The sequence below is a fragment of the Aethalodelphis obliquidens genome, unplaced genomic scaffold, assembly GCF_003676395.1.
Source record: "Aethalodelphis obliquidens isolate GAN/ISIS:26980383/991018 unplaced genomic scaffold, ASM367639v1 scaffold48, whole genome shotgun sequence".
In the NCBI taxonomy this organism is placed as follows: Eukaryota; Metazoa; Chordata; class Mammalia; order Artiodactyla; family Delphinidae; genus Aethalodelphis; species Aethalodelphis obliquidens.
The window spans coordinates 2,458,844-2,486,837 of NW_020837992.1; the positions used below are offsets into that span (position 1 = coordinate 2,458,844).

General features: G+C 56.9%; 1 protein-coding gene across 1 annotated transcript; it reads left to right on the plus strand.

The window, feature by feature from the left end:
• The first annotated feature begins 1,840 nt into the window (after window positions 1–1,840).
• CDK18 (cyclin dependent kinase 18) lies at window positions 1,841–27,895 on the plus strand. Its single transcript, XM_027082760.1, has 16 exons — window positions 1,841–2,050; window positions 18,608–18,758; window positions 18,947–19,086; window positions 19,650–19,775; window positions 20,608–20,664; window positions 21,515–21,629; window positions 21,817–21,911; window positions 22,119–22,181; window positions 22,653–22,776; window positions 22,895–23,015; window positions 23,987–24,084; window positions 24,311–24,416; window positions 24,546–24,588; window positions 25,241–25,331; window positions 25,658–25,735; window positions 26,417–27,895. Exons 2-16 carry the CDS (start codon window positions 18,635–18,637, stop codon window positions 26,449–26,451), a joined length of 1,416 nt encoding a protein of 471 aa, XP_026938561.1. The 5' UTR covers window positions 1,841–2,050; window positions 18,608–18,634; the 3' UTR covers window positions 26,452–27,895.
• Window positions 27,896–27,994: the final 99 nt, after the last annotated feature.

Here is a 27,994-nt window from a genome sequence, read left to right on the forward strand (position 1 = left end):
CATCTTATCCCTGCTGGAAAAACAGAAAAGCCCTTCCTCCCCTCCATTGTCCTCTCATCCTGTAACCCTCAGTTCAAGCAGCAGAACCACCCCTCCAGGCAGCCACAGCTCTAACCTTGGCCCTCCACCCCGGAATTGGTCACTTACTGCCCCATGAGACGGTGAGCTTTCTGAGGGGGAGGGCTGCATTTCATTCTTCTTTCGTGCCCAGTAAATTGGCCGTTATTTGGCATATAAGAGATGTTCAGAAAACTTTGTTGAAACCTCTTGACCTCATCCATCCCCCTGGTTCCTTTGGCTTCATTCTCTCTAATCCTCTAAAATACAGTTGCTTAGCATAGCTCCTTCCCTGCCTCTGCATGGACTCCTCCCTGCAACCCTAGTATTCTTATCACACACGTGGATTACGGAGCCAAGAAGGTTGCTTCCTTTCCTGAAAGCCTGGAGACTCTGGATCCATCCGCTCTTTGCAACCCTTCAACACTCGGCAGTTTTATTCTTAGAGTGCATGTGCCCGGGAAATCTGCATGCCCCGGCAGGGAAAACATTAGGTAGCAAAGAGTTGGGAGGCCCTTTGCCAGGTGGCCCTGCAGACTCCACACAAGTCACTCTCCTGATGGGCCCAGTGTCTTCCTTCTCCCTCCCGAGTCCAAGCCCTGTGGTGTTGCGAGAGATCTTGTGCTACAGGTTGGATGCAGGCTGATGTCGGAGGGCAAAACTCAGGCCCATGTCTTCCAGAAAGAAAATTTTCCTATCCTCAACAACTCATTCTCTCTAGGGAAAGGGCCCCAGGCTCAAAGCCTAGGACTTAAGTGGCATTCACTTTTGATCAATCGTCAGAAAGTGTTCAACAGAAACACATCCCCACTGCAGACTTCCTTCCTCAAGAGACCCCTGACAGGGCCCCCAGACTGCGGAGGCCACGTCCACCGGCAGGGCAGAGGCCACAGACGCCCCTGATTTGGTGCCCAACTCTTCTTCAGGAGGAAGCAGGGCTGGGAGGGGCCCAGATGGGGCCGCTTCATTCCATCCCAGTTTCCTTCGATCCCTGAAGTCTGATGGTGGAGGGAGAGGAGGAGAGGCCACTGGCCTGGATCCTAATCATGGCTTGCCACTAACCTTGTGGGACTTTGGGCCAATCCAATATCCTTTCTGGGTCTCAGTTTCTCCTTCTCTAAAATGAAATCTGGACTAGAACTAGCTATTCTGTAAGGCTTCTTAGATGATTCTCAGTTGGCCTGCGGGGTTTAATTCCAAAAGGACAAGCTGCATTCCTCATCAGGGGAGGAAGTGGGAGTGATGATTACCTTTACTTACCTAAAGGTAAGTGACAAGTTCCACTGGACAGGACAGAGGGACAGCCCTGCCAGGAATACTGTTGTCAAGAACTCTAAGGGCGAAAATGACCAACAGGACCTGGCCATGCACATTAGCTCCTGCGGTGCCAGGTGCTGGGATCCAGGTTCAGACTCAGAAGGTTGGAAGGGCTACACCTAGGGGTGGACACTCAGCAAATCACCCCTTGCCCTGGCCCCAGTCCTGGGTGAGTCCGGAGGGCCTCATCCCCTAGTGTAGGCTCTCAGGGCCAGTCCCACAGGGCTGGTAGAAGCCAGGCCTAGGAACGAAACCGGAAGAGGCACTTGGACCCTGGTTCCCAGAGTGGGAGAAAGGGGTGGGCACCCGGGCAGAGGGAGCCCTGGGGATTGGCAGCGGCAGTGGGCAGGGCGGGAGGGACGGGGGAGGAGTCAACTTGTACGTGTGAAAAACTCTGGCGGGGGCCGGGCTCTTCCCTTCCTCTTCCTCCTCCCCCTCCCTCCTCTTCCCCACCTTCCTCCACCCCTTCCCTTCCCCTCCCCTTCTCCCTCCTCCTCCTCCTCTTCTAGCTCAGGTTGCAGCTTCTCTGGGGAGCCGCTCACCTTTCCGGAGCTGGGGAAGCCGCCCCGAGCCCGGGCAGGGACCCCAGCAGGGCGCAGGGCACGACGCCCAGACCCGCCGCACCCCGGCCGTCGCGGGCTGGAGCTGGCGCGCCGCGGACCCCAGGACACGCGCGGTGAGTCCCGCGGGCGGCGCGCTGTGTCCGGCCGGCTGAGCGGGCGGCGTGCCGGGGGAGGAAGGGGAGGTCGGAGGAGGGGGCACCGCGGCGCCGGGTGAACGAAGCAAAGGTAAGCGGAGCGGCTCTTAAAGGCGCCGTTCTGCTTTTGCCCTGGGGAGAGAGGTTGGAGGGAAATACCGGAGCGACATTGGAGAGGTCCGAGATCACGAGGCGAGTGGACAAGACTGTTAGGGGGTGGGCGATGCCCTGCAAAGGCCAGTCCCCGGTTCCAGGTGCTTAGGAGGGAGGACTGTTTTGCCTTCTCAGATCCTCCGCCCCACCCCCCCCCCCCCCCCCACTCCCGGGAGTCTCCGCCGGTACTCACTTTGGCCCCCAGGCTCCTAGGAAGCAAAGTTTTCCACCCCATCGGGAACCAGGCGCTTTCTCAGTTCCCTTCCTTGTGGGAAGGGCAAGCGTCAGGAGTCTCCGGTAACGGGAGAATCCGCCAGTGTGGGACCATATCCCGCCTTGAAGGCCTTGCTGGGCTCCGGTGAACTTTCCAGAGAGGCAGGCTGTGGCTGGGTGGGAGGCCAGGGCCCTGGAGTGAAGGTGGAAGGACAGGACACGTGAAGCCCTGCAGGTTCCAGCGCTGAGGGGTGTGTGGAGGGCTGAGTGGGGGCCTCTGGGGTTTACTGCGCCTCTTCTCTCCCTGCCCACCCGGGAGCCCAAAGGGGCAGTACCACCTCCCCACCTAGCAGCAGCGGGCAAAGGGTTAACGCAGCGGTGGGAAAGGGTGGGTGGCCTGTTGGGAGATGTGGCTTGAGGATTCTTCTGTCTCAGGGGAGATGATCAGGAATCAGAAATCTGAGGTCCGCCTTGCTGGAGGCCTCTGTTCTCTCCCTGTTAGGGGTGGGGGGTTTCTGGAGCTGTCTGCAGGCCTTGTGGTGGGAGTCCGGTTGTTGAGACAGTAACTGATCTTCTGTGCTTGGGGTCAACACCCTGCTAGGCACCAGTGACCTCTTTCTCATTCTCTCTGAGCCCCTTCCCGACAGCAAGGGTGGGAGAGTTGGGGCTGTGAGGAGTGGGGGTCAGCTTCCCAGAGCCTCAGCCCCACCCCCAGCCCAGCCCTCAGCAGTTCCCCAACTGTGTCCTGGGCCCTGTGACTCACTGACACCACCAGCCTGCCCCTCCTGTGTCAGCGCCCGGTGAGATTCGGCATGTTCGTGTGACGTTTTCCACTGGGCATGGGCACACAGCACATTCCTGGACACTGGACTGAGGGAGTAGAATCCTCGAGGACGAGGATGCCTGGAATGTCTGGCTGACAGAAATGTCCTCAGAGATCCCCTACCTTTCCTCTGCCTTGGCCAGGGGGCTGGGACCACCTCGCTTAGGGTTGGGGGAAGGCGAAGATGGTCCCAGGCAACACTGGCTCCTGGGTTTGGGTCTGCATCTTGAAGGTGTTCTGGAGAGAGGGTCACCTTGCTACAGCAGAGCTACTGTCTCGGGTTACCCTGCCCCAGTCAACCTCCTGTGCAGCTGATGAGCCTGTGAGGCTGACCTCCCCCCAGCCCTGCAACCTCATTGCCCAGTGGGACTCTCCCCGCTGGCTGCCCACGCCCCACCAGGAGCCTTCATTCTTCCCAAACTTACTGGGGTTTCCGGAGCCAGAGTAGACTTCAGTAAGTTGCATCTGATTTCTGAATGCCTCAGTGGCTACCATTTTTTGATTTTATTTTTGACCGGGCATTTATTATTGATTGGGTGCCAAGTAGTGTGCCACACAGCTTTATGAAGTAGGTATTATCATCTTCATTTTATGGTGAGGAAACAAAGACTCTGAGATACCAACCTTCCCGAAATCCACAAAGGTGGGATCCAGCCCACTTCATCTGACCTCAAGCCCCCGGCTCTTAGTTCCTGCCCCGTCAAGGGAGATGCCAGCCTACTCTGGAGTTGTCTGATTCTATAGCAGTCCTTGGAGAAGCAAGGATGGGGCTGGTGCTGTGAGTAAGGAGGCTCCCCCTTATCCTGTGCCAGGCAGAACCCAGCTTCTCCATGGATCGCAGGAGAGAGGGTACCTGGTCTGAGGAGCAAGTGGGTTTTTGGTCTAAGATCTCATGGGACTGGTCGAGCTGCCTGCCTTGGAAGCCTTCCCATCGGGCCTTGAGGAGATGAAGCTGCCTTTATGGCTGCATTTGTTTTCTCGACAGACCCAGACTGTCCTCTGCCAAGCTGGCCTTCCTGTGCCCACGCAGACAAGCCCCATACTGTAGGCAGAGCCTCGCTTGGCTTCTCCCAGCTCCTACTCCAGCTGTGCCTCTACTTTCGGGGCTCACCCTGTTTTGAACTTTTGTCCAGCATCTCCATCCATCCCTCCGTGGATTTCTTCTTTCCTTCCCTGAGTTTGAGGCCTAAAGGAGAGGGCCAGCCCAGCTCTTGCAAGTATCAATACCAGCTGTGTGACTTCTCTCTCCCCAGCAAACTCTTGAGCTTCTCCCAGCCTCAGTTTCCTCATCTGTGAAATGGGGATCATAATAAGGAGGTTTGTTGCGTGAATTAAATGAAGGAATGCATTGGCACACGGCAAATGCTAAATAACCGGTAGCTGTATTTGTTATTTGGAAGGGAATTCCTAGTTATCACACTGTGCCTGGCTTTCAGTAGAGACGGAGGCAGGTTTTCTTAATCCCATCAGGCCGGGCCCTTAGAGAGTATCTTTCCTGTTCCTCCAGGTTGGGGAAGAGGGCTCTGTGTAAGAGAATGGCGGGTGGGGTGGGATACCAATTGGATGAGAACCTGCCAGGAGAGGACCAGGAGTCTGTGCTGTGGGACTGTACCTTACCCTCTATCCCAGTTTCTAGGATGAGTGAGGTAGGCACTGGGACCTGGAAACCCAACAGCTCCCTTCTCTGAGGGCCTCTGGCAGGGCCTCCTTTCCCTGGGGTAAGAAGACCCTCCCCCAGTACTTAATTAATTGCAGTCCCTGTTCTGCTCTGTTGTCCAGGAGGGAGTGGCTGGCCTGGATCCAGACTCACCTGATTAGCTTCACCCTGTTGGGTGTGAGTCACATTCCTCTTCCCCCGTCCACCCTGGACCCTTCGCCCTCCTGGCATTAGCTGCTGAGTAGGCATTTTCCCATCTCCAGGGGGTGGGAGCAAACCGAGGTCTTGTCCTGGTCCCCACAGCGCATGTGTGCGCACACACGGAACCCAGCTCTGAGGCTGGACTCCTGGCAGCTCAGGCAGAGGGTCTGGGACCCAGGATCATGACAGAGCCAGTGGCTGGGCCTGGCAGGAGCTGGCCAGTAGCACAGCAGCAGATCAGGAAGAGGGAAAGCTGTAGGCGCATCTCAGCCAGACCTCCTGTCTGAAGGAGAGCGCATCTGTTCCTGAAATCTCCACGGTTCTGTCTGCAGAGGAGGAGCAATGAGGAGGCGGGTGTGAGAATTGCCTTTGAACTGAAAAGGGTCTTGAGGCTTCCTGACAGCATGAATTACCCTGGTGAGACAGGACACCCTGGTCTTGGAGACATTGGCCCAAACTTTTGAAGGGACAGTGGTGAGACCCACTTTCTTGGAACTCTGGATAATGGTTTTACCCTGTGCTCCCACCCCACCCTTCAAACATTAAATAAAGTCTTCCCTGGAAATAGAGGGGTCAGTATAGACAGCATGACCCGACAATGGCCAGCTGGTGCGTTCATCAAGGTTTTTTTTTTTGTTTTTTTTTTTTGCGGTACGCAGGCCTCTCACCGCTGTGGCCTCTCCCGTTGCGGAGCACAGGCTCCGGACGCGCAGGCTCAGCGGCCATGGCTCACGGGCCCAGCCGCTCCACGGCATGTGGGATCCTCCCGGACCGGGGCATGAACCCGTGTCCCCTGCATCGGCAGGCGGACTCTCAACCACTGCGCCACCAGGGAAGCCCCTCATTCATCATTTTTGTGTGTGGAGTGTGTGTCTCCTGCTCACCGTGGGTGGGGGCAGTGTATGGACTCCAGGGTCAGTGCAGATCCTGCCGCTGTCGCTCAGTAAGTGGTTGCCTTAGGTGGAGGAACTTGCTCACCCAAGTTTCAGTTTCCTCATTTAGAAAATGGAGAGAGTAATAGTATTACCTCATATGGTTGTGAGATTCCAATGAGATAATGTCCACAATATTCCTTGAATTTTGCCCTGCCTGGTGTCGTTATCCAGGGTGGTGGCAGATGGATTAGTGGCCACATTTGGCAGTTCTCAGGACCCTGGCCTCTCCTTGATCCCTGTAGAAACCAGGGCTCAGGCCCTCAGTTGGGCAGGAAACTCTGTTCTTAAAGCATTTCTACCCTCCCTTACCCTGAGCGCCCTCTCCATTTTATCATTATTGTGGGAAGCTCTGGCAAAGTTCCAGAATGATTTTTGTCCTCACACCTTGCTCCCCTAAAGGAGCCTCCCCTTTCCTGCCTTTGGGGATCCCCTCAGGAACTGGGGCTCCTTCTCTCCTCTGGCCCTAGCCACCCAGCAAAGGAGATTCTTGCTGGGTGACCAGGCCCAGGAGGGGACGTGGCTGTCCTTCCCCACATCCTGGCAGGATCCAGTGCCTGGAAGCAGGTAGATGGTAGGTCCTGCACTGGAGGGCATCACACTCATGACATCAGCGGTGCTGGGTCTCTAGACCCCCTCTGCTAGCAGGGCATAGGCTGAGGCCAGGAAAGGGGGCCCTGAGCCCCTCCCTGTTCCTGGCACGGAGCCCAGCTGGCAGCACCCCTTGCCACGGCTGGGCTGGGTGCCACATTCTGGGCTGACGCCAGACCTGCCTGGCTCCTTCCCTGTGCAAGGCAGCCCTCCAGTGGGCTGCTGATTTCCCTGATAATGGTGCCCGGTGCGGAGAATGCCGTCTCCGGCCAGGTCCTTGCCATCCTTTCCAACCCTGGGGGAGCAGAAAGGGCATGGAACTCAAAGTCACGAGCCCTCAGTTCTAGTCTCGGCTCTGCCCCATCAACCCAGTGGCCTTGGGCAGCTCGCTCCCCTTTCTGAGTCTTCCATTCTTCACCCGAAAAACAAGGACACAGACTAGGGGATTTCTAGAGCTCCGTCCAGGATGGCTGGTTTGTGGTTCCAGCTTTTGCCAATCCTGCTGGCAAGGTGAGCTGTGCTCGGAGACCCCAGGAGGGACTCTGCCTCTGATCCCCCAAACTCTGCAGCACAGGGCCTTCCCCCAGCTGAGGCCAGGGCAGCTGGTCCTTGCCACAGCTTCAGTGGATGAGAAAGGCCTGGAAGACCTCCTCCTTGTCAGATAAGAGGGAAATAAGTACTTCCCAAAGGAGTGGGTGCCGGATTCAAACGCCATCCAGGCACTGATGCCCAAGGGCAAGGCTTGGCGAACCATGCCTCTTGGCCAAATCCAGCCTATATTACTCGACCCGTGAGCTAAGAATGATTTTTATAGTTTTAAGTAGTGGGGAAAAATTCAAAAGTTGAAAGTAATATTTTGTGACACTTGAAAATTACATAAAATGTGAAGTTTCGTGTCCACAGTGAAGGTTTACTGGAACACAGCCACACATTCATGTACATCTTGTCTGTGGGTCCCTTATGGGGATAGAGCTGTGTAATGGCAGAGACCATATGGCCACAAAGCCTAAAATACTGACAGTCTGGCCTTTTACAGAAAAGTTTGCCGACCCTGCTCAAGAAAACCATAGTTCTCCCAAGGTTTGCACTAAATAGTTCTGGAATCTACCTAAAAATACCTTTTTTCATTTAAAAAGAAGCGTTACTTCTTCTTTTTTTTTTTTTTTTTTGTGGTATGCGGGCCTCTCACTGCTGTGGCCTCTCCCATTGTGGAGCACAGGCTCCGGACGTGCAGGCTCAGCGGCCATGGCTCACGGGCCCAGCCGTTCCGTGGCATGCGGGATCCTCCCGGACCGGGGCATGAACCCGCATCCCCTGCATCGGCAGGTGGACTCCCAACCACTGCGCCACCAGGGAAGCCCCGTTACTTCTTCTTTTAACATTAGCAGTGAATGTTCATTATGGAAATATTAGAAGATGCAAATAAGCAAAAAGAAGGTATTAAAATCACCCATAATTCTGCCGCCCTATTATATAACCACTGTTAGCATTTAACTTAGATCCTTCTGGAATATATATATGTGTGTATGTGGGGGGGGTATATATACACACACACACATATTTATATCCTTCTGGATTGTATACGGTGTATTTACATATATTTATATAGTGCACATGTATGACACATGTATATCTAGCACACATACAGCTTTTACAAGTTGTACACAAATGCCCTTTTCATTTAAATACACATCTCAGGGCTTCCCTGGTGGCGCAGTGGTTGAGAGTCCGCCTGCCGATGCAGGGGACACGGGTTCGTGCCCCGGTCCGGGAAGATCCCACATGCCGCGGAGCGGTTGGGCCCGTAAGCCATGGCCGCTGAGCCTGCGCGTCCGGCGCCTGTGCTCCGCAACGGGAGAGGCCACAACAGTGAGAGGCCCGCGTACCACAAAAACAAAACAAAAAAAAACAATAAATACACATCTCAAACTATTTGCTGTCTCGGGGACTGTCCTAGGCCCAGTGGGGTAATTCTAGGATCTCAGACCCTAGGGGAAGATCTAGACCGAAATGCCCAGCAGGCAGTTGGGCCTGTGTGTGTGAGGCTCAGGGGCTTGGTGGGGCCAGAGCTGTGGATCTGGGAGTCATCAGCACATGGGTGGTGGTTTCCACCGCAGGAGAGCGTGAGGTCACCAGGATGAGTGTAGATGGGGAGGAACAAAGGGCCAAAGAGGGAACTCTCAGGAACACTGACATTCAGGGACAGGTGGAGGAAGTAAGTCCACCAGCCAAGGGAGGGAGAAAGAAGCAGGAGAACCAGAAGGCTGGGGGAGGGGAAGACAAGCCAAGGGCCTGGGACAGTGCCTGGTTGAGTGGATACTTGTGAAGTGAGAGAGGGTCTAGGAGAAACCAGCGCCACCCCCGAGCTCTGGGCAGTGGGTGCTGCTGATGGGACGTTTAAAGAACAGGTGAGCAACTGCAGGATGTTCAGAGGCATCCCAGAGGGGGCCTTGGAGACAGAGAGGAGCAGGGAGGTGGTCCAGGCCGAGGTGGCCGCCTGGGCCCAGCCTGGTGAGAGGGCGGCCATGCTGAGTGTGAGGAAGCCCGCTTGCCCTAAAGGATGGAGAATGTTGGCCAGGGTCCTTCAGAATGTGGGCCTGGCGTTGTTGGGCCAAACTGGTGGCGGTGGAGGCCTGGGAGTGCAGTATAAATAGAAATGTGGTCTGGAGGTGCTGGGAAACCCTCCCCTCCTGCCCTCCCTGTCATGTGACTGAGCAGTCTCCCGGGATGCCAGAGCTTGAAGGCCCCTGCCGTTCTGTTGCTAAAGTTGGGCATGGCGAGAAAACCAAAGAGATGTTAACAACGATCCCATGACAGGTTCTTCAGTCTGGACAAGGGAAGGCTGAAGGAGAGGTGACCTGGACGCTCTTTACTTCTCCCGCTACTGATTGTATAGAGGATGGCGGGCATCAGCATCTGTCCTTAAGCAAACAGAGAGGAAACGGTTGTGAGCTGCTTCCATTGGGATTTAGGAAGAAAGACCTAAGAAGAGGTTCCAGACTCTGGAATTTTAAAAACACTGAGTAGTAGGTGAGGGACCTTCCTTGAGGGTCTTTCATGGATGCTGCTAAGAGGAGTGGAAAAGGGTCTTCTCTGTCTGGGAGGTGAGGCAGGCCTGGTCTGGAAGCAGACATGGGAGACAGAGATCTTGCCTGCGCTGGCTCCTTGCTCCAGCCTCTGGTCTGGGATGTTATGCACGGCCAGGACCAGAGCTGACAGAAGGGCACCTTGTCCCATCATATCACTTAGAAATCCAGAGCCTCCACAAAGATTACAGGCCAGCCTTAGCTGGGTCTCCAGAAAAGGCTAAAAAGAAAATACCAGAAGATGATATATGTGGCTTCATTCCTTGAGCCTCAGGAAGCCAAAAAGAACAGAGTATCAGCGGGGCTGATGTGGGGCCCACACCAATGGGGCAGGGGGGTCAGGAGGGGTCATCTGTAGGGGTCGAGGCCAGGGTCTGAGCCTGGGTAGTGCACCTGACCTGTGAGGCCCTGGAAATCTGCCCCTAGGGGATGGGAGCCCATGAGGAGGGCCCCAAGGTCTGCCAAGCCCCTCTCCACAAGCCCTGGAGGCCCCAGCCCGGTGCATGTTCAGTTGGTACCTCTCTTTAGGATCGTTTCCATCCCCTGTCCATCCCTCACTGTGCTGTGGCACCTGCCAACCCTGAGGCCTCCACAGACCTCACTGGGGGAGTTGCTGCTGGGCAGGAAGCTGCCCCCTCTGCCCCAGCCCACGCTCCCCCCACTACCATGGGGAAGAGTTGGCTGGAGAAGGAGGGCTAGGTTACAGATGAGGCTTGGAGTCCAGTGGGCAACTGACAGTCTCCTGGCAGCCCTCTTACCTCCAAACAGCTCCCAGAACCAGGAATTTTCAGCTTTTATAGATTTGCTCACTGATCATTTGAGGGTTTGCTTGGTGCCAGGCCCCATGTCAGGCACATGGGGGTGTAATGATGAGTCAGACCCAGTTTTTGCCCTTAACAAGCCCGCAGGCAAACTAGGGAAACAGACAAGCAAGCATTTACAGTACAGGGAGCCAAGGGTGCTACTTGGGGACGTCCAGAATGCCGTGGGAGCACAGATGAGGGGCCCCCACCTGGCTGGGCCAGCAGGGTTTCAGGCTCGAGAGGACATGAGTGGCATCGTAGAAGGCGTCCAGGAAGAGGTCATGCCTGACTGGAGCCTTGAAGATGGGAACACTTTGCTGGCTTTCCCCTTGTCCCTGGCCCACAGGTCCCTGGGTTCCAGTTCCCACTGAGAGCCAGGAGAACCGAGGAGGAAAGATGTCCCAGAGGGTCCAGGGCTGGTTGACGGACCCCCGGGCTTGCTCTAGTGTGCCCAGAAAGAGGGCAGGACCAGGCCATCCCGGTGGGCTCAAGTCCCACCTGCTGAGAGTGGGGCTGGCCTGACAAGGAGAAGATAAACATAGAAACAGGTCCCTGGCCTGCCTGAGAGTGGAAGGGTCTGCAGACAGACAGACAGAGTGTTCTGGAGGTTCAAGGTGCCAAAAGGTCTTTGTCTTCAATGGCCCTAATGTTTAAATGTCTATAGAGGAAAGAGGCTTGAAAGAGTCATTATGGTGCACTGGCTGCGGTCTAATTCAGCCATGTGTTCATTCATTCCACAAACACTGGCTGAGCACCTGGTAGGTTCCTTCCACCGTGAGGCGCTGGGGAAGCAGAGCTGCCTGAGACCATGCTCTTGCCATGAAGACATCACCATCTAGTTAGGAATGTGCACAGGCCGCTCTGGAAGCATCTCATCTTACCTCGAGGGAGGAGGGGTGGCCACGTGCGGCTTCCCAGGGGAAGCAACACTTGAGTTGCGCTTGGCAGTGGTTTTTACCTAGGGAAAAACGAGGAAGGGCATCCCAGGCCGAGTGAAGCTTCATGTGGGCCGTGAGTGTGGTTTACCCTGAGAACGCCAAGTACATTTCATAAAGCTGGACCCCCCAGGGAGGGGTGAGAGCTGAGACAAGGAGGAGACAGGGGTCAAAACACAGGAGGCCTAGTCTTCTGGCCACTGGAGTTTGGACTTTTTCCTGAGGGTGGTGTTAATATTGAAGGATTTAAAATAGGGAAGTGACATCATCAGAAAGCAACTGAGAAAGTTAGGTCTCGCAGCCAGTGGCAATTGGATAGGAGGTTAGGCATTATCGCCATTTAGCAGAAAAGGAAACTGAGGCATGGGTGTCTTCCCAGGTCATAGTGCTAGTAGGTGGGAGAGCTGGGACTTCTGCCATGACTCCACACTGCAGAGGATTTTGGAGAGCAGGGCTGGGCAGCACGTGGCCCTCACTGCGGCACTTTTGCATCAGGTAGGACGCCGTGGAGGCTAGTGGTGCATTTGTCCAGGGCAGGGGCCACCCTGAGCCCCAGACGCTTTGCCTCCTGACTGGCTTATCGCAGGTTAGTCCTGCCTGCTCCTGGAAGGCCTTCCCCGCCTGCTTCCCGCATTCCAACAGGGGCTGTGAGAATCTTCTCTGAGCTCTGTCCCTGTGTCCAGAGCATCTGTTCGCTGGCAGAGTGACCACAGGCCTGTCTGTCCCCTTGATTCTGACCACTCAGAAGGCCCCAGGCTGACAGCCTCTCTCATCCAGGCAAGAGCTCGCGGAATGAGGTGAGTGATGAGGGCTCCAGGGCTTCTGCTTCTGCTTCTGCCGCTGCCTCTCAGCTCCAGCCAGTCATGTGGTGACTGGCTTCTCCTGAGGTTTGTCGCAAACTAGGGAAACTAAAGCCTCAAGCTGTGCAAAGCAGGGTCAGCTAGAAGATGAAGGAAGAGATGGTATCTGCCGGCTCCCTGCAGGCACACTTCTCCTGCAAGGAGGGAGTGGCTCTGAAGTCTCAGCTCATGACATCTGCAGACTTGGTCAGCTGTGGCCTCTAGTTGTTTTGAAACCTGCCCAAAGGCCCAGAGTGGCTGAGTGGCTGAGGTGGGGGCGGGAAATGGGCAGCAGAGAATGTCATAAGGATCCTAGCTGGTGGTCAGCCTTTGGGACCAAGGGTCAGACCCTCTGGGCTTCAGAAAGTGGGCAGTTGGAAGTTACATCCTTCCTCCGCTGTCCCTGAACTCACAGAGGCTGAGCGCTGAAAGAAAAGAAAACACAGCCAAAAGAGGGACTTGGAAAAGTATGACATGTGCCTGGAATGCAATAGGTGCTCCATGCGCTGGTGACACAGCCAGTCAGGCCTGCTGTGTGTGGCCAGCATTGGGCACTGGAATCAAAGCGCCCCTGGTGAGGGAAGCACGAGGAAAGGCCTCACTGTGATCCCGTGGATGACGCACTTGCATGGAGTGTGCCCATCAGATGGGCACCCTGCGGTCCTAGGGGCTCTGGGAAGCTTCTGAAGACCCAGGACCTGAACTGCATGCTGTGCTGGGGAGTGGGGAGAGCAGAGCCCGAGAGGAACGGGGGCGGGGGCAGGTCTTGAAGGACCTTGGGTTACAGGCTTGTGAATGGGACTTTATTCAGGAGGAAGGCAAAGGGGCTTCTCATAAGGGTTCCCTGAGGAATCTCAGAGCCTGGCTCCCTGGAGGTTAGGAGGTGAAGCTGCCCTCCTCCCTCTGCACCAGTCTGCAGCCAAACTTCTGTGAGAGGGAGGCTGTGGGCCAGCTTCCCTGGATGCTCTGTCAATCTCCTTTTCTGCCTCCGTGGTCTCCCGGTCTGGGTCGCCCAGGTGTCCCAGCCTAGAGGCCGGTGTTAGTTCTGGGGCCTGGCAGAGGTCGTCCAGGGGGTGGGGAGCGGCAGGCCACCTCTGCACTACCTGGATGATGGGCCCGTGGGCCGACCTGGCCTGCCCCATGGATAAGAGCAGTCAGCTAGGAGGCCCAGGTCTCCTGCCCGGCGTGGCCCTGCCGAGTTGCGTCAATAATTGGGGGGACCCCTCCTACCTGGCCTTTCCGTCTCCATCTGGTGGCTCAGGCCTGCTGATTGCCAACCATGTTCCCTGTTCCCTGGTCCTCTTGCATCCCAAGGCTTCAAAGTGCCTTATGGGCTCTAAGAACGTCTGTGAGGGATGTGTTTGGTGAGCTTTATATGGGCCTCTTTTCTGGTACATTTTTACATCTGTGCAGGAAGTCGAGAGAAAAAGAAAAGGAGAAAAGAGAGCTAACATTTTCTGGGTGTCTTCCTTGTGTCAGCTCGCTTAGCATCCCCACTCAGACATCCACTGGACATGAAACACATGCCTAAAACCCAGACCTCCAGTCCTAGCATCCCTCATCCCCACTATGGCCACCCATCCTTCCAGTTGCTCAGGCCAAACCCTTCAGAGTCCTGCTTGACTCCTTTCTCACACACCATATACAATCTGTCCGCAAATCCCTCTGGCTCCACTTTCAAAATATACCCAGAATCCAGCCACTTCTCCCCACCTCCACTGCTCTACGCTTCCCCCAGCCATCACCTCCTGACCGAGCTCCCTGCTGCAGCCAGAGGGAGCCAATTAAAACCTAAATGGGATCAAATCACTCATCCCCGCAAACCCTCCCAAATCCCGAGGGGCCCCAACATGATCAGCTCTCTTCTCCAGCCACACTGCTGTTCCCAGACCGTACCAAACTCACTTCTGCCTCAGGACCTTTGCACCTACCGTTCCCTTGCTGACATGCTTCCCCCAGATTCTGTATGACTAGCTCCCTCCCCGGTGCCTACTCAGAATTTTTCCCAGAAGATGTCACCTTCTCAGGGAAGCCTTCCTGAACACCCTATTTAAAACTGCAACATCCCACCTCTCACACCCCATCCCTCTTTCCTGTTTCATTTTTCTCTGTTGCGCTTGTCACCATCTAACATACCATATATTTTATTTACTTATTTTCTTTGTTGCCTCTCCCCACCCCTTTTAGAGTGTCAGGATTAATGAGGGCAGGATTAATGTCTGTTTTGTTCACAAGTGGTTTCTCAGGGTCAACAACAGTGCCTGACACATAGTAGATGTTCAATAAATAATTGTTGAATGAAAAGCTACGAGCGATGGTGTCACTGAATCGCCGTCATCAGCCCGCTAGTGGTGGCACGGGATTGGAAGCTGGGGTTGTCTGACTTTAATTCAGGGTGGCGGTGGAGGAGACCTGGAAGGTAGAAAACCTCGCTTACAGCCTAGGCCGCAGGGAGGGGCAGGGTGGGAGAGTTCCAGTTAGGAGAAGAAAGGAGCAATGTGGTCACTTGAGTCTGTGTACTTGGCGACAGTCAGGAAATTGCTGCATGATCTTGAGCAAGTCAGTTCCCCTCTGGGAGCCGCGTTGTCCTCCACAGGCGAGCCAGGGAGGATTAGAATGGTGGCTCTGTGAGTGCCCGTTCCTGCTAACACTCCAGGAGTCCAGCCCTTTCTTGCGGGGCGCACGGTGGCCTCGGGGCAAGTGTCAGTCTCCTCTCGGTCTGGCTCCTCCTTCCTCCTGAGCTACCTGCTTCGCTGGCACCAGCAGGAATTGCTGGGCTGGCTGGTGTGTGCCCAGGAGGAGGTGATGGGAGGTAGGCCGAGAACTCTAGGGACTCACCTGGGCAGGAGGGAAGGCCTGGTTGGGGGTCTGCCTGCCCACCCCTGCAGCTCCTGAGGGGGACTTCTCCTTCAGCATACCCCATCCCACCCGGCCAGGCCAGCGTCCTTGGGCGCCCGTCTCCCTCTTCCCCTGGCACCAGTTGCACGGGGACAGCCCCAGATGGCTCCCTGGCCCTGGGGACAAAGGCCACACTGTGCCCAGCCCTGGGCTGGCTTCAGGCCGGGTCACACTGAGCCCTTCTGTCCCCAGATGGGGGTGAGGGGCAGACGGCACGAAGGTAACAGGCCTTTTTCCTGTCGCCCTTCCCCCATGACCCTCAAATCTGAGGAACTGACTCTCCCAAGAAAGAAGTCACAGAGGCATCTTGTGTCCTGAGGTGGGGAACAACAGACCATTCACTGCCCAGCCTGCCCTGTCACACCCAGACCCTGCCGGGTTCAAGGCCCCGATTGTCCCCGTCCGAGAGCAGCGTCCACTCTCTGCGTGGTCACCACCCTTGCCGCCTGCTCCCCTGCCACCATCAGGAAGCCCACCCCTACATCTGACCGCCATCGCTCCTGCTACCGTGACAGCCACTTCCTCTCGGTCTCTTCTCAGGCTGGGTGCAGAGCAGCTGGTTCCCATCGTCCGTGTTGCTTGGTCCCCCATTCCCGCTCAAGTGAGCCATCCCCAGTTTCACCGTCCACATGCTTGCTGGTCCCACTGGTGTCTCCTTGCTGCTAACAAGGAGGGCAGGTGCAGTTCAGGCTGCTTCTCCTTTGTCTTGTAGAGATTGGGGGCCTCCCTCCCAGAAGGCTTTTGATGAGCTCCCCTCTCCCTCCCCTACAGGCAAATGCAAGGGCGTGAGATATATGGCCGCTACTGGTGGATTCCTGAGCCGCAAACCCTATGTGCCATCCCGTAAATCCCAGATGGCTTTGTGGGGAGGCCTGTGTTTAGAAGAGGGCGTGACTGGCCCCTCTTGGCAGAGCCCAGACCTCAGGGAGCCAAGTGCCCAGTCGCCCCGCCCCCTAGGATGAGCATGACTGAGCTTGGGGCATCGGTTTGTGCAGGGCAGACGTTGTCTCCCCTTCTGGTGGGTCTTCTGCTCCACTCAGCATTCCTCCACCTTCCTGTGCCTCCGCAGCTTCGAGGATTCCTCATCTCAGCACATGAGTGCAATCTGGAAACCTGGGCAGATGACCATCCCTTACCTAGACCTCAGATGCTTCCCAACCGTGGCTCTAGTGTTCAGATCACTGGGCGTGGGTTTTTTTTTTCATTTGTGTGTTTGGCTTTGGCCACCCCATGCAACTTGTGGGATGGGGGGTGATTTTTAAAATTGCATTTTCCCAGGCACCATCCTCAGAGCCTCAGTTCCAGAATCTGAGGGCGAAGCCCAGGAATCTGAATGTTTCCCAGTACTCCCTGCTGATGCTCATGTCCAGCCAACTTGTAAACAGTTCATCTGGACAATGGGGACATCTCCACTCTCCTGTCGTGTGGGAAATATGAGTCAGCAGGCAGGGTGTGTCGAGGTCCTCCTGTCACTGGAGCCTACATGCTGCCACCATCATGAAGCCCCCCTTATGCCCCCCCATCCCCGGCTGGCTGCACACAAGAGTGAGGTGGGTGGCAGCCTGTGGGAGCTTCCTGTCCATGAGAATCCTGCAGACGACAGGCCTGGACATCGCACAGAGCCAGGAGGAGTGGCTGAGGTTGGCTGGCAGGAATGAGCTTGGAGATGGAGAAGTAAGAAAGTTCCAGGCTGGTGGGCTTTGCAAGGAAGCTGGAAGAAGAAGACCTTTCAGCTACCTTCTCATCAAAGGAGGCCTCGCAGCCCCCAGGTTCCTTGAGAAGAGGGACCAGGCTTGACTCACCACTAACCCCAGTGCCTAGTGTAATGCTTGGTACTTCATTTGTTGAGCCGGACGGAGGGAGACTTCACGGCCCACTGACAGAGACAGGCTCGGCTGGCAGTGCAGGCCCAACGCCTGTACTCTGAGGGGTGCCGGCCTGAGGAAGGAGTGCCTGGCCATACCCAGTCTCTGGGCTCAGAGGAGCTGGAGGGCCACAACTTAGCTGCATTTGGGGGTAGCCAGGGAAAGGACCCTTTCCAGGCTGGCTGAGTACAGAAGGATGTGATCCTTAAGCAAAGTAAACATGCTACTGACCCATAATCCCTTAAACCAGGATTCAGGAGGGGCCTGGTCGCCTTGGCAACTGGTTACTGGCCGGTGACAGTGCTGAGAGCATCCTCTGGAAATGGGCTATGCTTGGTGCAGGGTGGCCCCCTCCCATCACAGGGCGAGCCCTGATGGCTTCACGGCAGGCGTGGGTGGGGGCCCTCGTGAGGCCTCTTGATCCCAGCCCCACTGTAGCTGAGGGAGAAGGAGGCAGAGTAGAAATGAGGGGGTGGCCACACTGGGAGCTTATGAAACCATGGAGGGGAGGGGAGGGGAAGGGGGGAAAGGGAAGGGAAAGCGTGACAGCCCCACTCTGAGTTTTCAGGGCAGAACAGAGAAGGGAGGGTCTATGGGAAGAAGCAGTTGCACAAGTCTCATTGGGAGGCCAGCGGGTGTCCCCTCACTCGGGGCAAGAGGAGCCGCAGGGAGGGAACCTCTTCTCGCTGGGGAGGGGGCCCTGGGGTGAGCAGAGCAGCCCACCCCTCTCCTGCATCATGTTCTCTGCAGTAGGCACCCTGCCTGCTGGGGTTCTGGCATGGGAGGGGCCAGCAGTGCTCAGCCTTTCCTCCCTGGGGGCCCTGTCTGTTTCCGGTAAATTTCTGTCTTTCCCTTGAGACATACAATGGCTCCTGACGTCCCATATTTCAGCAGGAGGGAATGGGGCTGGGCCAGCTCATCTCTACTCTGCCTCCTTCTCCCTCAGCTACAGTGGGGCTGGGATCAAGAGGCCTCAGCTTGTCCCTTTCCTCTCTTTTCCTGTCTCCTGGGGACCCAGGACAAGCCAGAGAGGGACTCCCAGGTGTCAATATTAGGATGAAATGGGGTTGGGACCAGACTGCGTTACAAGGGTGTAGGCTAAGCTATGTTCAGCTTATGGGCATCAATCAGTAAGGCTTACTGGCTGTTGACATATTCAGCCTCTTCCGTGCAAGTTGGTAAAGAGCTGCTGGCCCTAGGGCCACCCGGTTCTGGTGTCTTCCCTGCCACCCCTGGCCTCCTTCCAGAACTCTCTAGACCTCCAGCAGCTGAAAGGTTACCATCTGGCCCTGGGGAGGCCTTCAGGATCCTATTGGCACATCCAGCTGCTGTTATGAGCAGTACTTTGCTGTGCTTCTTATTCCCTGTGAATATCTCCCCAGGGACAGGGAATCCTGGGGGGATGAGATTCCCAAGGAGGAAGAGGGTTAGGAAGCTGCGACCCTGGCCCCTGAGTGCGGGGTGACAGAGCTTGATGGGAAGCTGGTGTCGACCGGACCCATTGCTGTGTTCTCACCTGCTCTTCTCACTTCTGTCCCAGGACCCTGCAGCCTGCTGCCTGCTGATCATGAACAAAATGAAGAACTTTAAGCGCCGCTTCTCCCTGTCAGTGCCCCGCACCGAGACCATCGAGGAGTCCTTGGTCGAGTTCACAGAGCAGTTCAACCAGCTCCACAGCCGGCACAATGAGGGTGAGGGGTCTGGGGCCCTTCCCCCACCCCTCCCCACCCGGCATCCCCCCCACCCCTCCCCACCCTCCCTGACACACCGTGACACACAGCACGGCTGGTCTTGGTCGGGGAAGGGCAGAGTGACGTCTCCTCTCCACCCCCATGCCGGGGCAGAGGCAGGGAGGGTGGCTGATGTCTCTCCCTCTCAGGCCTGCAGCTCCATCCTCTGGGCAGAGACCCCCAGCCAGAGTCCAGCACCTTCTCCCCCGCAGACAGAGGGGAGGACCCCGGGCAGCTGTCCCCTGGCATGCAGTACCGGCGGCAGAACCAGCGCCGCTTCTCCATGGAGGTGAGGGGCTCCAGGCTCTACGACACATCCACAGATGTATGCCCGGGAAGGTGGTTGCCTTGGAGCCAGACTTCATGGGTTCAAATCCCGGCTCTGCCATTGATTAGCTCTGTGACCTTGAGCAGGCTACGCAACCTCTGTGTACCACAGTCTCCTTGTGTTAAAATGGTCATCGAGAAGATTAAATGAGAATATATGCCACGTGCTCTGAACATTCCTGGTACATAGCAAGGGCGAGACAATTTGACTGTTGGTCTTATGACCCATATACATGTGCCCAAGTGTATGAAAAATGTGCTTACAGAATCGCAGTGTCTGCAGGAATCTCATTCTACAGATGGTGACTCTGGTCCAGAGAGGGGAAGGCACCTCCTAAGGTCACACAGCAACCCCTGGATGTTCATATATGTCTCAGCACATCTTTGAAGCCTCACAGCCCATGGTTCAGTCCTGCTGGGGTTGTTCACAGGGAAAGCCAGGCCCAGGGCCAGAGGCGAGGGTCCCACAGCCCTGGCTACCCTGGAGCAAACACTGGCGCCCCTGTCTCATCCTGGCCACTGCAGGACATCAGTAAGAGGCTCTCTCTGCCCATGGACATCCGTCTGCCCCAGGAATTCCTCCAGAAGCTGCAGCTGGAGAGCCCAGACCTGCCCAAACCGCTCACCCGAATGTCCCGCCGTGCCTCCCTGGTGAGTCCCAAGAGGGTCAGAGGTCGCCTGGGTGGAACACCCTCTCCCCTGCAAGACATCAGTCCTGGTTTTGCCTGTCCCGGCTGAGGCCTGCAGCAGTTTCCAGGGAGGTTTCTGGGCCTCTGGCGCCACCTTCTGGCCGAGAGGATTCCCACAGCTGGTCCTCTTGGTCAACCTCCATTCCCTAGTTGAGTCCCACCAGTGCTGGAGCTGAGCTCCAAGCCCCCTCTGGGTTCCAGAGTCTTCACTGGCGTGAGGTCAATAAACCAGCTGGCCCGTGTTTCCAAGTCTTGGCTGCCTCCCAGATTTCCCTGGGAGTATCCTACAAAACACAGATTCTGGTCCCCAGTCCAGATACCTACAGAATCAAACTCTGGGTGGTGGGGCCCAGGAGTCCGTATTGTTAAGGGTTGGGTACTACTGAGCTGGAGCAAGTGTGCTGACGAGAGAGACTGTAGCGAGGTGGGTTCTGAACTGGACCCCCAAGGTACAGTGGAGAAAAAGGCACAGTTCCTGCCCTTGAGGGGCTTCTGAGCAGGATGGAGACAGACAGGTGATAAAGGCCTGTGGCAATCCCAGGACTACAACCCTGGGCTCTGCACCCACCACTGCCACGGGAGAAAGAAACTCACACTTCCAAGGCCTCCCTCCTTTATCACAGGGACAGAAAGAAGTGGAGAGGGAGGATTTGGGGCTGCCCTCACCCTGCTAGCCTCAGACCCCCTGGGGGTCTCATTCCCTTTCCACCTGGAGGCTGGGGGTGAGGAGGTGTACTGTATGTGGGACTGCTGGGACCTTCAAGCTCACAGGACCCTATGTCTCTCCCTCTCAGTCAGATATCGGCTTTGGGAAACTGGAAACATACGTGAAACTGGACAAACTGGGGGAGGTAAGAGGCTGGGTTGGATTTTCTCCAGGCCGCCGGCCGGGATGGCTAGGAGGAGGAACAGGGTCTTCCCCAGCCTTCCCTAGTCTGCGGTCACACTACCCCTGTCCCACAGATCTTGCCATGCAGTCTGGCCCAGCCTTTGGCAGGTGTTAAGGTGGGCCCAGGTCCTGGAGGAGGGCATGAGGATGGGGTGGCTGATGGGCTCTGGGGCAGAATCCAGTCTTTTTTTTCCTGCTAATATTTCTTGTCTGGGATCAAATCCCAACTCCTCCATTTACCAGCTCTGTGGCCTGGTGTGAGCTCTGGGACCTCCCTCTGTGCCCTTGGTTTCTTCCTCTGTCAAATGGAGATCCTAATTGTTCTACCTCGTAGGGTGTTGTGAGGACCGAGTAGGTCACTGTAAGCTTTTGCGCCGTGTAATTATTAGCTATTTCCGTAAACACTGTGCTGGGCTTTGTGTTCCAGGCGGGGGGGTGGGGGGGGTGGGGGGGTGGGCCGTGGTTTACAGAGAGGAGGAGGATGTGGCCCTTTCCTTCCAGGAACCCAGAGGAGACCTACACGTAAACATCAACAGAACATAAGGAAGAACAAAACTGGTGTTATAATAGAGGGACACCTTGCCTGCTGGGGGCTTACAGGAAAGACAGTTCCTTCTGACCAGGAAGGAGTTAGGGACAGCTTCACAGAGAAGTGGGCTTTGGAAGAAACAGAATTTCAGTGAAGGGGTGGGGGGGTAGGGAAGGGCGGTCCTGCCAAAGTCACGGCCCAAGCAGAGGCACAAAGAGGAGGACGTTGGACGGAGGAGAGCGGGGCCTGAGTGTGGCTGGGCTGCTGGGGTTCTTGTTCCCAGGGAACCTATGCCACAGTCTTCAAAGGGCGCAGCAAACTGACAGAGAACCTCGTGGCCCTGAAGGAGATCCGGCTGGAACATGAAGAAGGCGCGCCCTGCACTGCCATCCGAGAGGGTACAGCATCCTAGGGCCCTGTAGTCTTGGGGCTCCTGGGAGGAGGGGTTCCTGGCCTGAGCCCTGGTGGCAGCCTGGGGGCCAAGAGCCATTGCTGGAATGGGGACTCCTGAGGCTGGTCCCAGGAGGAGAGGGTATGAGGGGCACATGGGGCCTAAGGGACACAGGCAGGCCTGTCTCCCCATAGTGTCTTTACTGAGGAACCTGAAACATGCCAATATTGTGACCCTGCATGACCTCATCCACACGGAGCGCTCCCTCACTCTGGTGTTTGAGTACCTGGTGAGTTGGGGTAGGGGTGTGGGGGGGAGAGGGTGGGGGTGGCCCAGGCCTTGTTCTGGAATCAGGTTCTCAGATGCTCCCATTCAGGAATGGCCCAAGGACCCAGGCTTAGGGGCAGCTCAGAGCCAGGGACCTGTCCCACTCCTCGGCTTGGGGCCTGGCCAGGCGTCAGGTCAGGGCGAGGGCTGAGCCAGGCCTGTGTTCCAGGACAGTGACCTGAAGCAGTATCTGGACCACTGTGGAAACCTCATGAGCATGCACAACGTCAAGGTGAGAGCCTCCGTGTGGACCTCCCCGCTCTCACGCTGAGCGTCAGGTTCCCGCCCTGTCAGACGGGAGCGTGAGTTACCTGCCAGGATGAAGAGAGGCTTCGGGGAAATGCAGAGGGATGAATGAGCTCTTCTGTGTGCGTAGGACCCCACACAGGCAGGCTTCCTGGCCCAGTGTGGCGTCTCCCAGCTCCCCGGCTGGGGTACTCTCTCCTCCCCCACCCTCCTGCCTCCTCTCTACACCTGGTGCCCTGCCCTCTGGATGGCATTCCCTGGGGTGGTTGGGGCCCAGGATGTGGCTTCCACGCGGGCAGGAGAACCAGGTAGCTCTCCAAGTACCTCACCTCCACCCAGTCTTGTCCCCATCCCCGTCCCAGCCACGGGGAAGAGGCGCAGGGTTCCTCCCTTCCCCCCTCCCCTCCATGGGACACGCTCCCACCTTGCACTGCTTCCTTTCTTTTCCCTCCCCCAGATTTTCATGTTCCAGCTGCTCCGGGGCCTTGCCTACTGCCACCGACGCAAGATCCTGCACCGGGACCTGAAACCCCAGAACCTGCTCATCAACGAGAGAGGGGAGCTGAAGCTGGCCGACTTCGGTGAGGGCCAGAGCCCACGGGGCTGGGGCGGGGTAGTGGAGGAAGCTGACACAGTCTCCTCAGGATGTGGGCACTGTCGGGGGTGGGGGGGGCGGTTCAGTGACGGGTCTGTCCCTAGGACTGGCCCGGGCCAAGTCAGTGCCCACGAAGACCTACTCCAATGAGGTGGTGACCCTGTGGTACAGGCCCCCCGACGTGCTGCTGGGGTCCACGGAGTACTCCACCCCCATCGATATGTGGTAAGCAAGCGCTGTGGGACTGGGCGTGGGGTTGGGGGCGTGGGGCAGGGGCTGCGACTCGCTTTTGCTGCCCCAAAGGCCTCTGCGAAGGACTGTCTAATCTCTTTTGAATAAAAGCCATGTGGCATCCTGCTGAACTGGATGTTAAAGAATTGAGGGCTTCCCTGGTGGTCCAGTGGTTAAGACTCTGTGCTTCCAATGCAGGGGATGCGGGTTTGCTCCCTGGTGGGCAGACTAAGACCCCACATGCTACATTGCGTGGCCAAAAAATAAAGAGAAGCAAGTTTAGGGGGAAAATAAATAAAAGATGCATTTAAACAAAAAATAAAGTTAAGTCAGAGCTGCATTGGGGTTTCCCTGGCTCTAAATAGACTCTCCTAGGCTGTGCTTCTGAAATATTCGCCCAGGGGTACATAGGGGGTTACCAGAGGGCACAGGAGGGCGCCCACAGTAAATATGATGAATCTTACCCAAGCATCAGTTCTACTGAAAAATTTAGAAGGGATACTTTTTTCCTTAAAATTAACACACATATGATTCAGTGTAGGAGGAAAAGATTGCCGAACTTTAAAGGTAAAACACAGTTTTCTGATGCATGGCTGCTGTGCCCTACACCAGGGGTTTCCTTGGAGAGCGGATTTGTGGACTTCTCTCTTCCAGAGGGGCACATGATGGGAAATTTGAGACAACACTGCTTGAAGAGCTGCCTCATGGGTGCTGGCTATGCAGACCCAAATCCTACAGAGTGAAAGGGGAGAGATCAACGCGTCCTAGAGCCCTGAGAAGCCCCCAGAGGGAGGCTGTAGTGGGTGGCTGTGCTGTGCTAGGAGCCTCTGCAGCTCTGGGCCACCCACCCCGGTGCTATGACCCATTTGAGTCACCGTGGCAGGGCATCGTGGTGGAGCAGCGCTAGGAAGCGCGGGTGCAAGGAGGTCCAGCCTAACGCCACCCCTGCCCATTGCTCCCTGCAGGGGCGTGGGCTGCATCCATTACGAGATGGCCACAGGGAGGCCCCTCTTCCCCGGCTCCACGGTCAAGGAGGAGCTGCACCTCATCTTCCGACTCCTCGGTCAGTGTCCTGCCGCTCCTCCCTCTCACCACTAGGGGGCGCCGGAACTCTGTCCAGCCCGGGCGCATATCCGGACTGGGAAGAGCAGCTCCCACCGGATCTCTACAGGGCGGGGGGGCCCCCGGTGGACTCAGTCATTCTATGACCCCACCTCCTACCTTGCACCCCCCCAAGTCGCCCTCGGTCCTGGCCTCTCACCCCTCGCCACCCCTTCTCATCTCCCCAGGGACCCCCACGGAAGAGACGTGGCCTGGTGTGATGGCCCTGTCCGAGTTCCGAGCGTACAACTTCCCCCAGTACCTGCCCCAGCCGCTCATCAGTCATGCTCCCAGGTAGCCCTTCCTCCCCACTCCTCCTCTCTGCCTGTGGGCCTGGCTGTCCCTCCCGGAGGTGGCTGTGAGCCCCACCCGTCCCACCCCGCCCCCATAGACCAGACTTGTGCCAGCTCCTTCCTCCCGCAGGTTGGACACTGATGGCATCAACCTCCTGACTGGCCTCCTCCTGGTGAGTGTGCTCCCACGCCGACCAGGGCCAGGCAGTCAGCGAGCTGAAGCCCCAAGATCCCAGCCCAGCCCTCCGTCCCACCTGCGTGCTGGCGTTCCCCACGTACCCTCCACCCACTGGGCCCGAGGGGAGTGCTGGCTTCCACAGACTTAAGACTGGGTGCACTCCCGACTCAAACCCCAATTCAGACCCTAGCTGTGTAGCTGTGGGCAAGTTACAGAGCTTTTCTGTGCCTCAGTTTCCTCAACTGCGAAGTAGAATGAATCATTCGCATTTTGTAAGATGGTCTTGAGGATACATTGAGGTTATGGAATACACTTAGAACGGTGCCTGTCTTGAATAAGCACATGATAAAGGGTAGTTGTTAGCACTGCATGTTAATATTACTATTAAAGTTGTGATCTTAGATGCTTCAGCATCTGTATTTCCATCCCAAGAGGAGGTCATTCTCTGAAAGCCCCCCTTCTGGTTTTCTCCTGGTGGCTGGAGATCTGAGACCCTGAGTTCTGAGACTGCCTTGGCTTGAGTGGGCAGCTGACCCCAGGGGCTTCTCAGGTTAGACTCTGGCCCTTCCCTTCTTCGTCATATAACTTAGCATGGCAATAGCATTGCCCAGAGGGGTCCCTGCAGTCCCCCACCCTCTGCTTTTCAGTACGAGTCCAAGAGTCGCGTGTCAGCAGAGGCGGCCCTGAGGCACCCCTACTTCCGGTCTCTGGGGGAGCGTGTGCACCAGCTCGAAGACAGTGAGTGTGTAGGGGAGGTTGGGGGAAGGGGGCAGGGCCACCCCAGAACCAGAGAAAGGGAGCAGCTGGTGTGAGTGGAGGAGCCGGAACGAAGAGGCCAGAGGCCCTGGGTCTAGCTGAGCAGCCTGGCTGCCCCTCCTTGGGTTTTCGTTTGCAACGAGGGGAGGAAACCCTGTGGATCCAAGGTGCTGCCCGAAAGACCCAGTTAGGTGCTCCTGGGCCAGTCCTAACTAAGGGGGTGCTCGATGGGTGTGGGGGCCTTAGGCTGCAGGAGCAGGGCCAGCTCCACTCAGCTCTCTCCTGGCCTTTTCCCTCTCTCACCCCAGCTGCTTCCATCTTCTCCCTGAAGGAGATCCAGCTCCAGAAGGACCCAGGCTACCGGGGCCTGGCCTTTCAGCAGCCAGGTAGGGGCTCATGCCTCCCCCATCTCCTCCTCTTATTAGAGGAGGCCAGGACAGGCGGCTCCACCCTCTTGAGGAACAGAGATAGGGCCCAGCAGCCCCTCCTGCCGTGGGAATCAGCGTGGCCTCCCTGACATTGGCCTGTCTTCCGGGGGCCCGTGGGGAGCAGGGAAGGGACTGGTTTCCCTATCTCCTTGCCAGGCTTCCTCCTCCTGCGTTTCCCTCCTCAACCCCCACCCTAGACAGAACGCTGTCTCTGACAGTAGCCCTGAGGAAGGTGCACGTTTTTCCTGGTTCATTCTCTCTGCAAATTCTGAGCTCTCTGGCCTCCATCCTGGGAGAACTATACTTTGTTTCTAGACTAGCTGATGGCCTCAGACATGATAAGTGCTTTCTATGCAGTATCTCATTTAATCCTAAAATACCCCTTGAAATTGGTACTATTAGTTAATGCTCCCCATTTCACAGGCAGTGAGACTGAGGCTCTGGGAGGCTAAGGTGCAATTTCACATAGCTAGTAAGTAGCAGGGATGGGATTTTAACCCAGGGCTGACCAGCTCCCAAGCACATGCTCTTGATGGTTCTATCAGAGTAGCTCTGGAGGACGCCCGTCCCTCCTGATCTCAGGTGACCTTCGGCCCAGCCTTCTCCCTGCAGTCCCACATCTTTCCTTCCATTCTCTAGGGCGAGGGAAGAGCCGGCGGCAGAGCATCTTCTGAGCTATGCCCACCCTGCTGTGGCCCAAGGGACGAGAGGTCACAATGAGCACAATTGCGGCAAGATGGGGCCCGTGTGGCCTCGGAGGACTGAGGAGTGAGGGCTAACGGCCGGTCCAGAAGACCTCTCGGCAGCCCTGCTGGCCACGGCTGTTTCCTCTCCCTTCTTCCCACATGCCTCCCCAGTGGCCTTGGCCTGGACACCAACCCCTCCATCACCTTCCCTGGGGCTGGGCATGAGCTGCTTCCCTGGGAGGAGGTGAGGGGACAGGGAGCGATCTCAGACACTTTCCCACCCTAAAGTGCTCAGACACCAGCATGGAACCCACATGGACAGAAGAATCTAGAGGCCGGGCAGAGCGCTATGCCTTGAACATGGGCACCACCATGCCTCCCCACCCGGGGTACCTGCCTGCCTCACCAGTTTGGTCGAGTCCCTTTCAGGCCTCTTGGAGCCCACACGTCTTTCCCCTTTTCCCCCCCCCTGAGAGCAGGAAGCAACATGGCACCTTGTCTGGGACTCTGGAATCCTGGGTGCCAACATGTGTGTCAAAGCCCACCCCCACCTGAGGGGCGGGTGTCCCCAGAGCAACAGAGGGAGTTGTAGCCCCACCCCCTCTTCTCATCATCCCCCACTTGTTCCCATTCCCCACTCCTCGCCAGAGGCCCCGTATGCTGCTGGACGCCCAGTTGAGTCCAGTGGTGGCCTGGTCCTACCAGCTGCACTCCTGCCAGCTCAGCCGGGCCTGCCCACCTCCCCAGTCCGAATGGGATTGCCTTAAATTGGCAGGTGGTAGAGCACGCACTGCCCTTGGAGCTCTGACCCAAGCTGCTACCTCCCCACCCTTTCCCGAGAGTGGTTCCCACTTATCATTCCTGAGCGCTGGTAAGCCAGCCTCGGGCCAGGGTCCCGAGGACGGTCCCCAGATATGCAGGGTCACCCTGACGCTGCCGCCAGCTCCCTGGGACTGGCACAGCCTCCCTCGTCCCCTCCTTCCCGGCCCCCGTGGCTCTGTCCTTGCTCCACCCTATCTGGGCACCAGCCTCCCCATGCCCCTGGCCTCCCCAGAGGGCGGTCACCAGAGAAAGGATCAGCACCGCAGCCTGAGGTACAGGAAGGTGGGACAGGACGGGATAGACTTTGATCCCGAGCCCTGAGCCCCAGGCCCCAGGGGACTGGGAGTGTTAGGGCCGTGGCCCCGCGAGAAGGCCCCGCCCCCACCCCTGTGGCGCACACCTGTCCTATTCCCAAAGTCTCCTCAGCACTTGGCTGAATCTCGGATGGCGAGGCCAAGGGGAGACCAGGTCCCCAGCGCACCCCCTCAGCCTGAGGAGCAGCCCTGGAGGGTCTTGGCTTCCCCACAAGTCCCTCCCCTCCTCCCCCACTGTACTGTGAATGTCCTGTGACTCAGCGCAAAGACAGATAATATATTTAATTCATGTTGTACAGAAAGGAGTGAGCAGTCTCATGCTGAAAAGCTGGTTTTGACAGATTGGTGCCGAAGATGGAGGACAGAAGGCCCCCTCCGGGCCTTCTGAGTGCAAG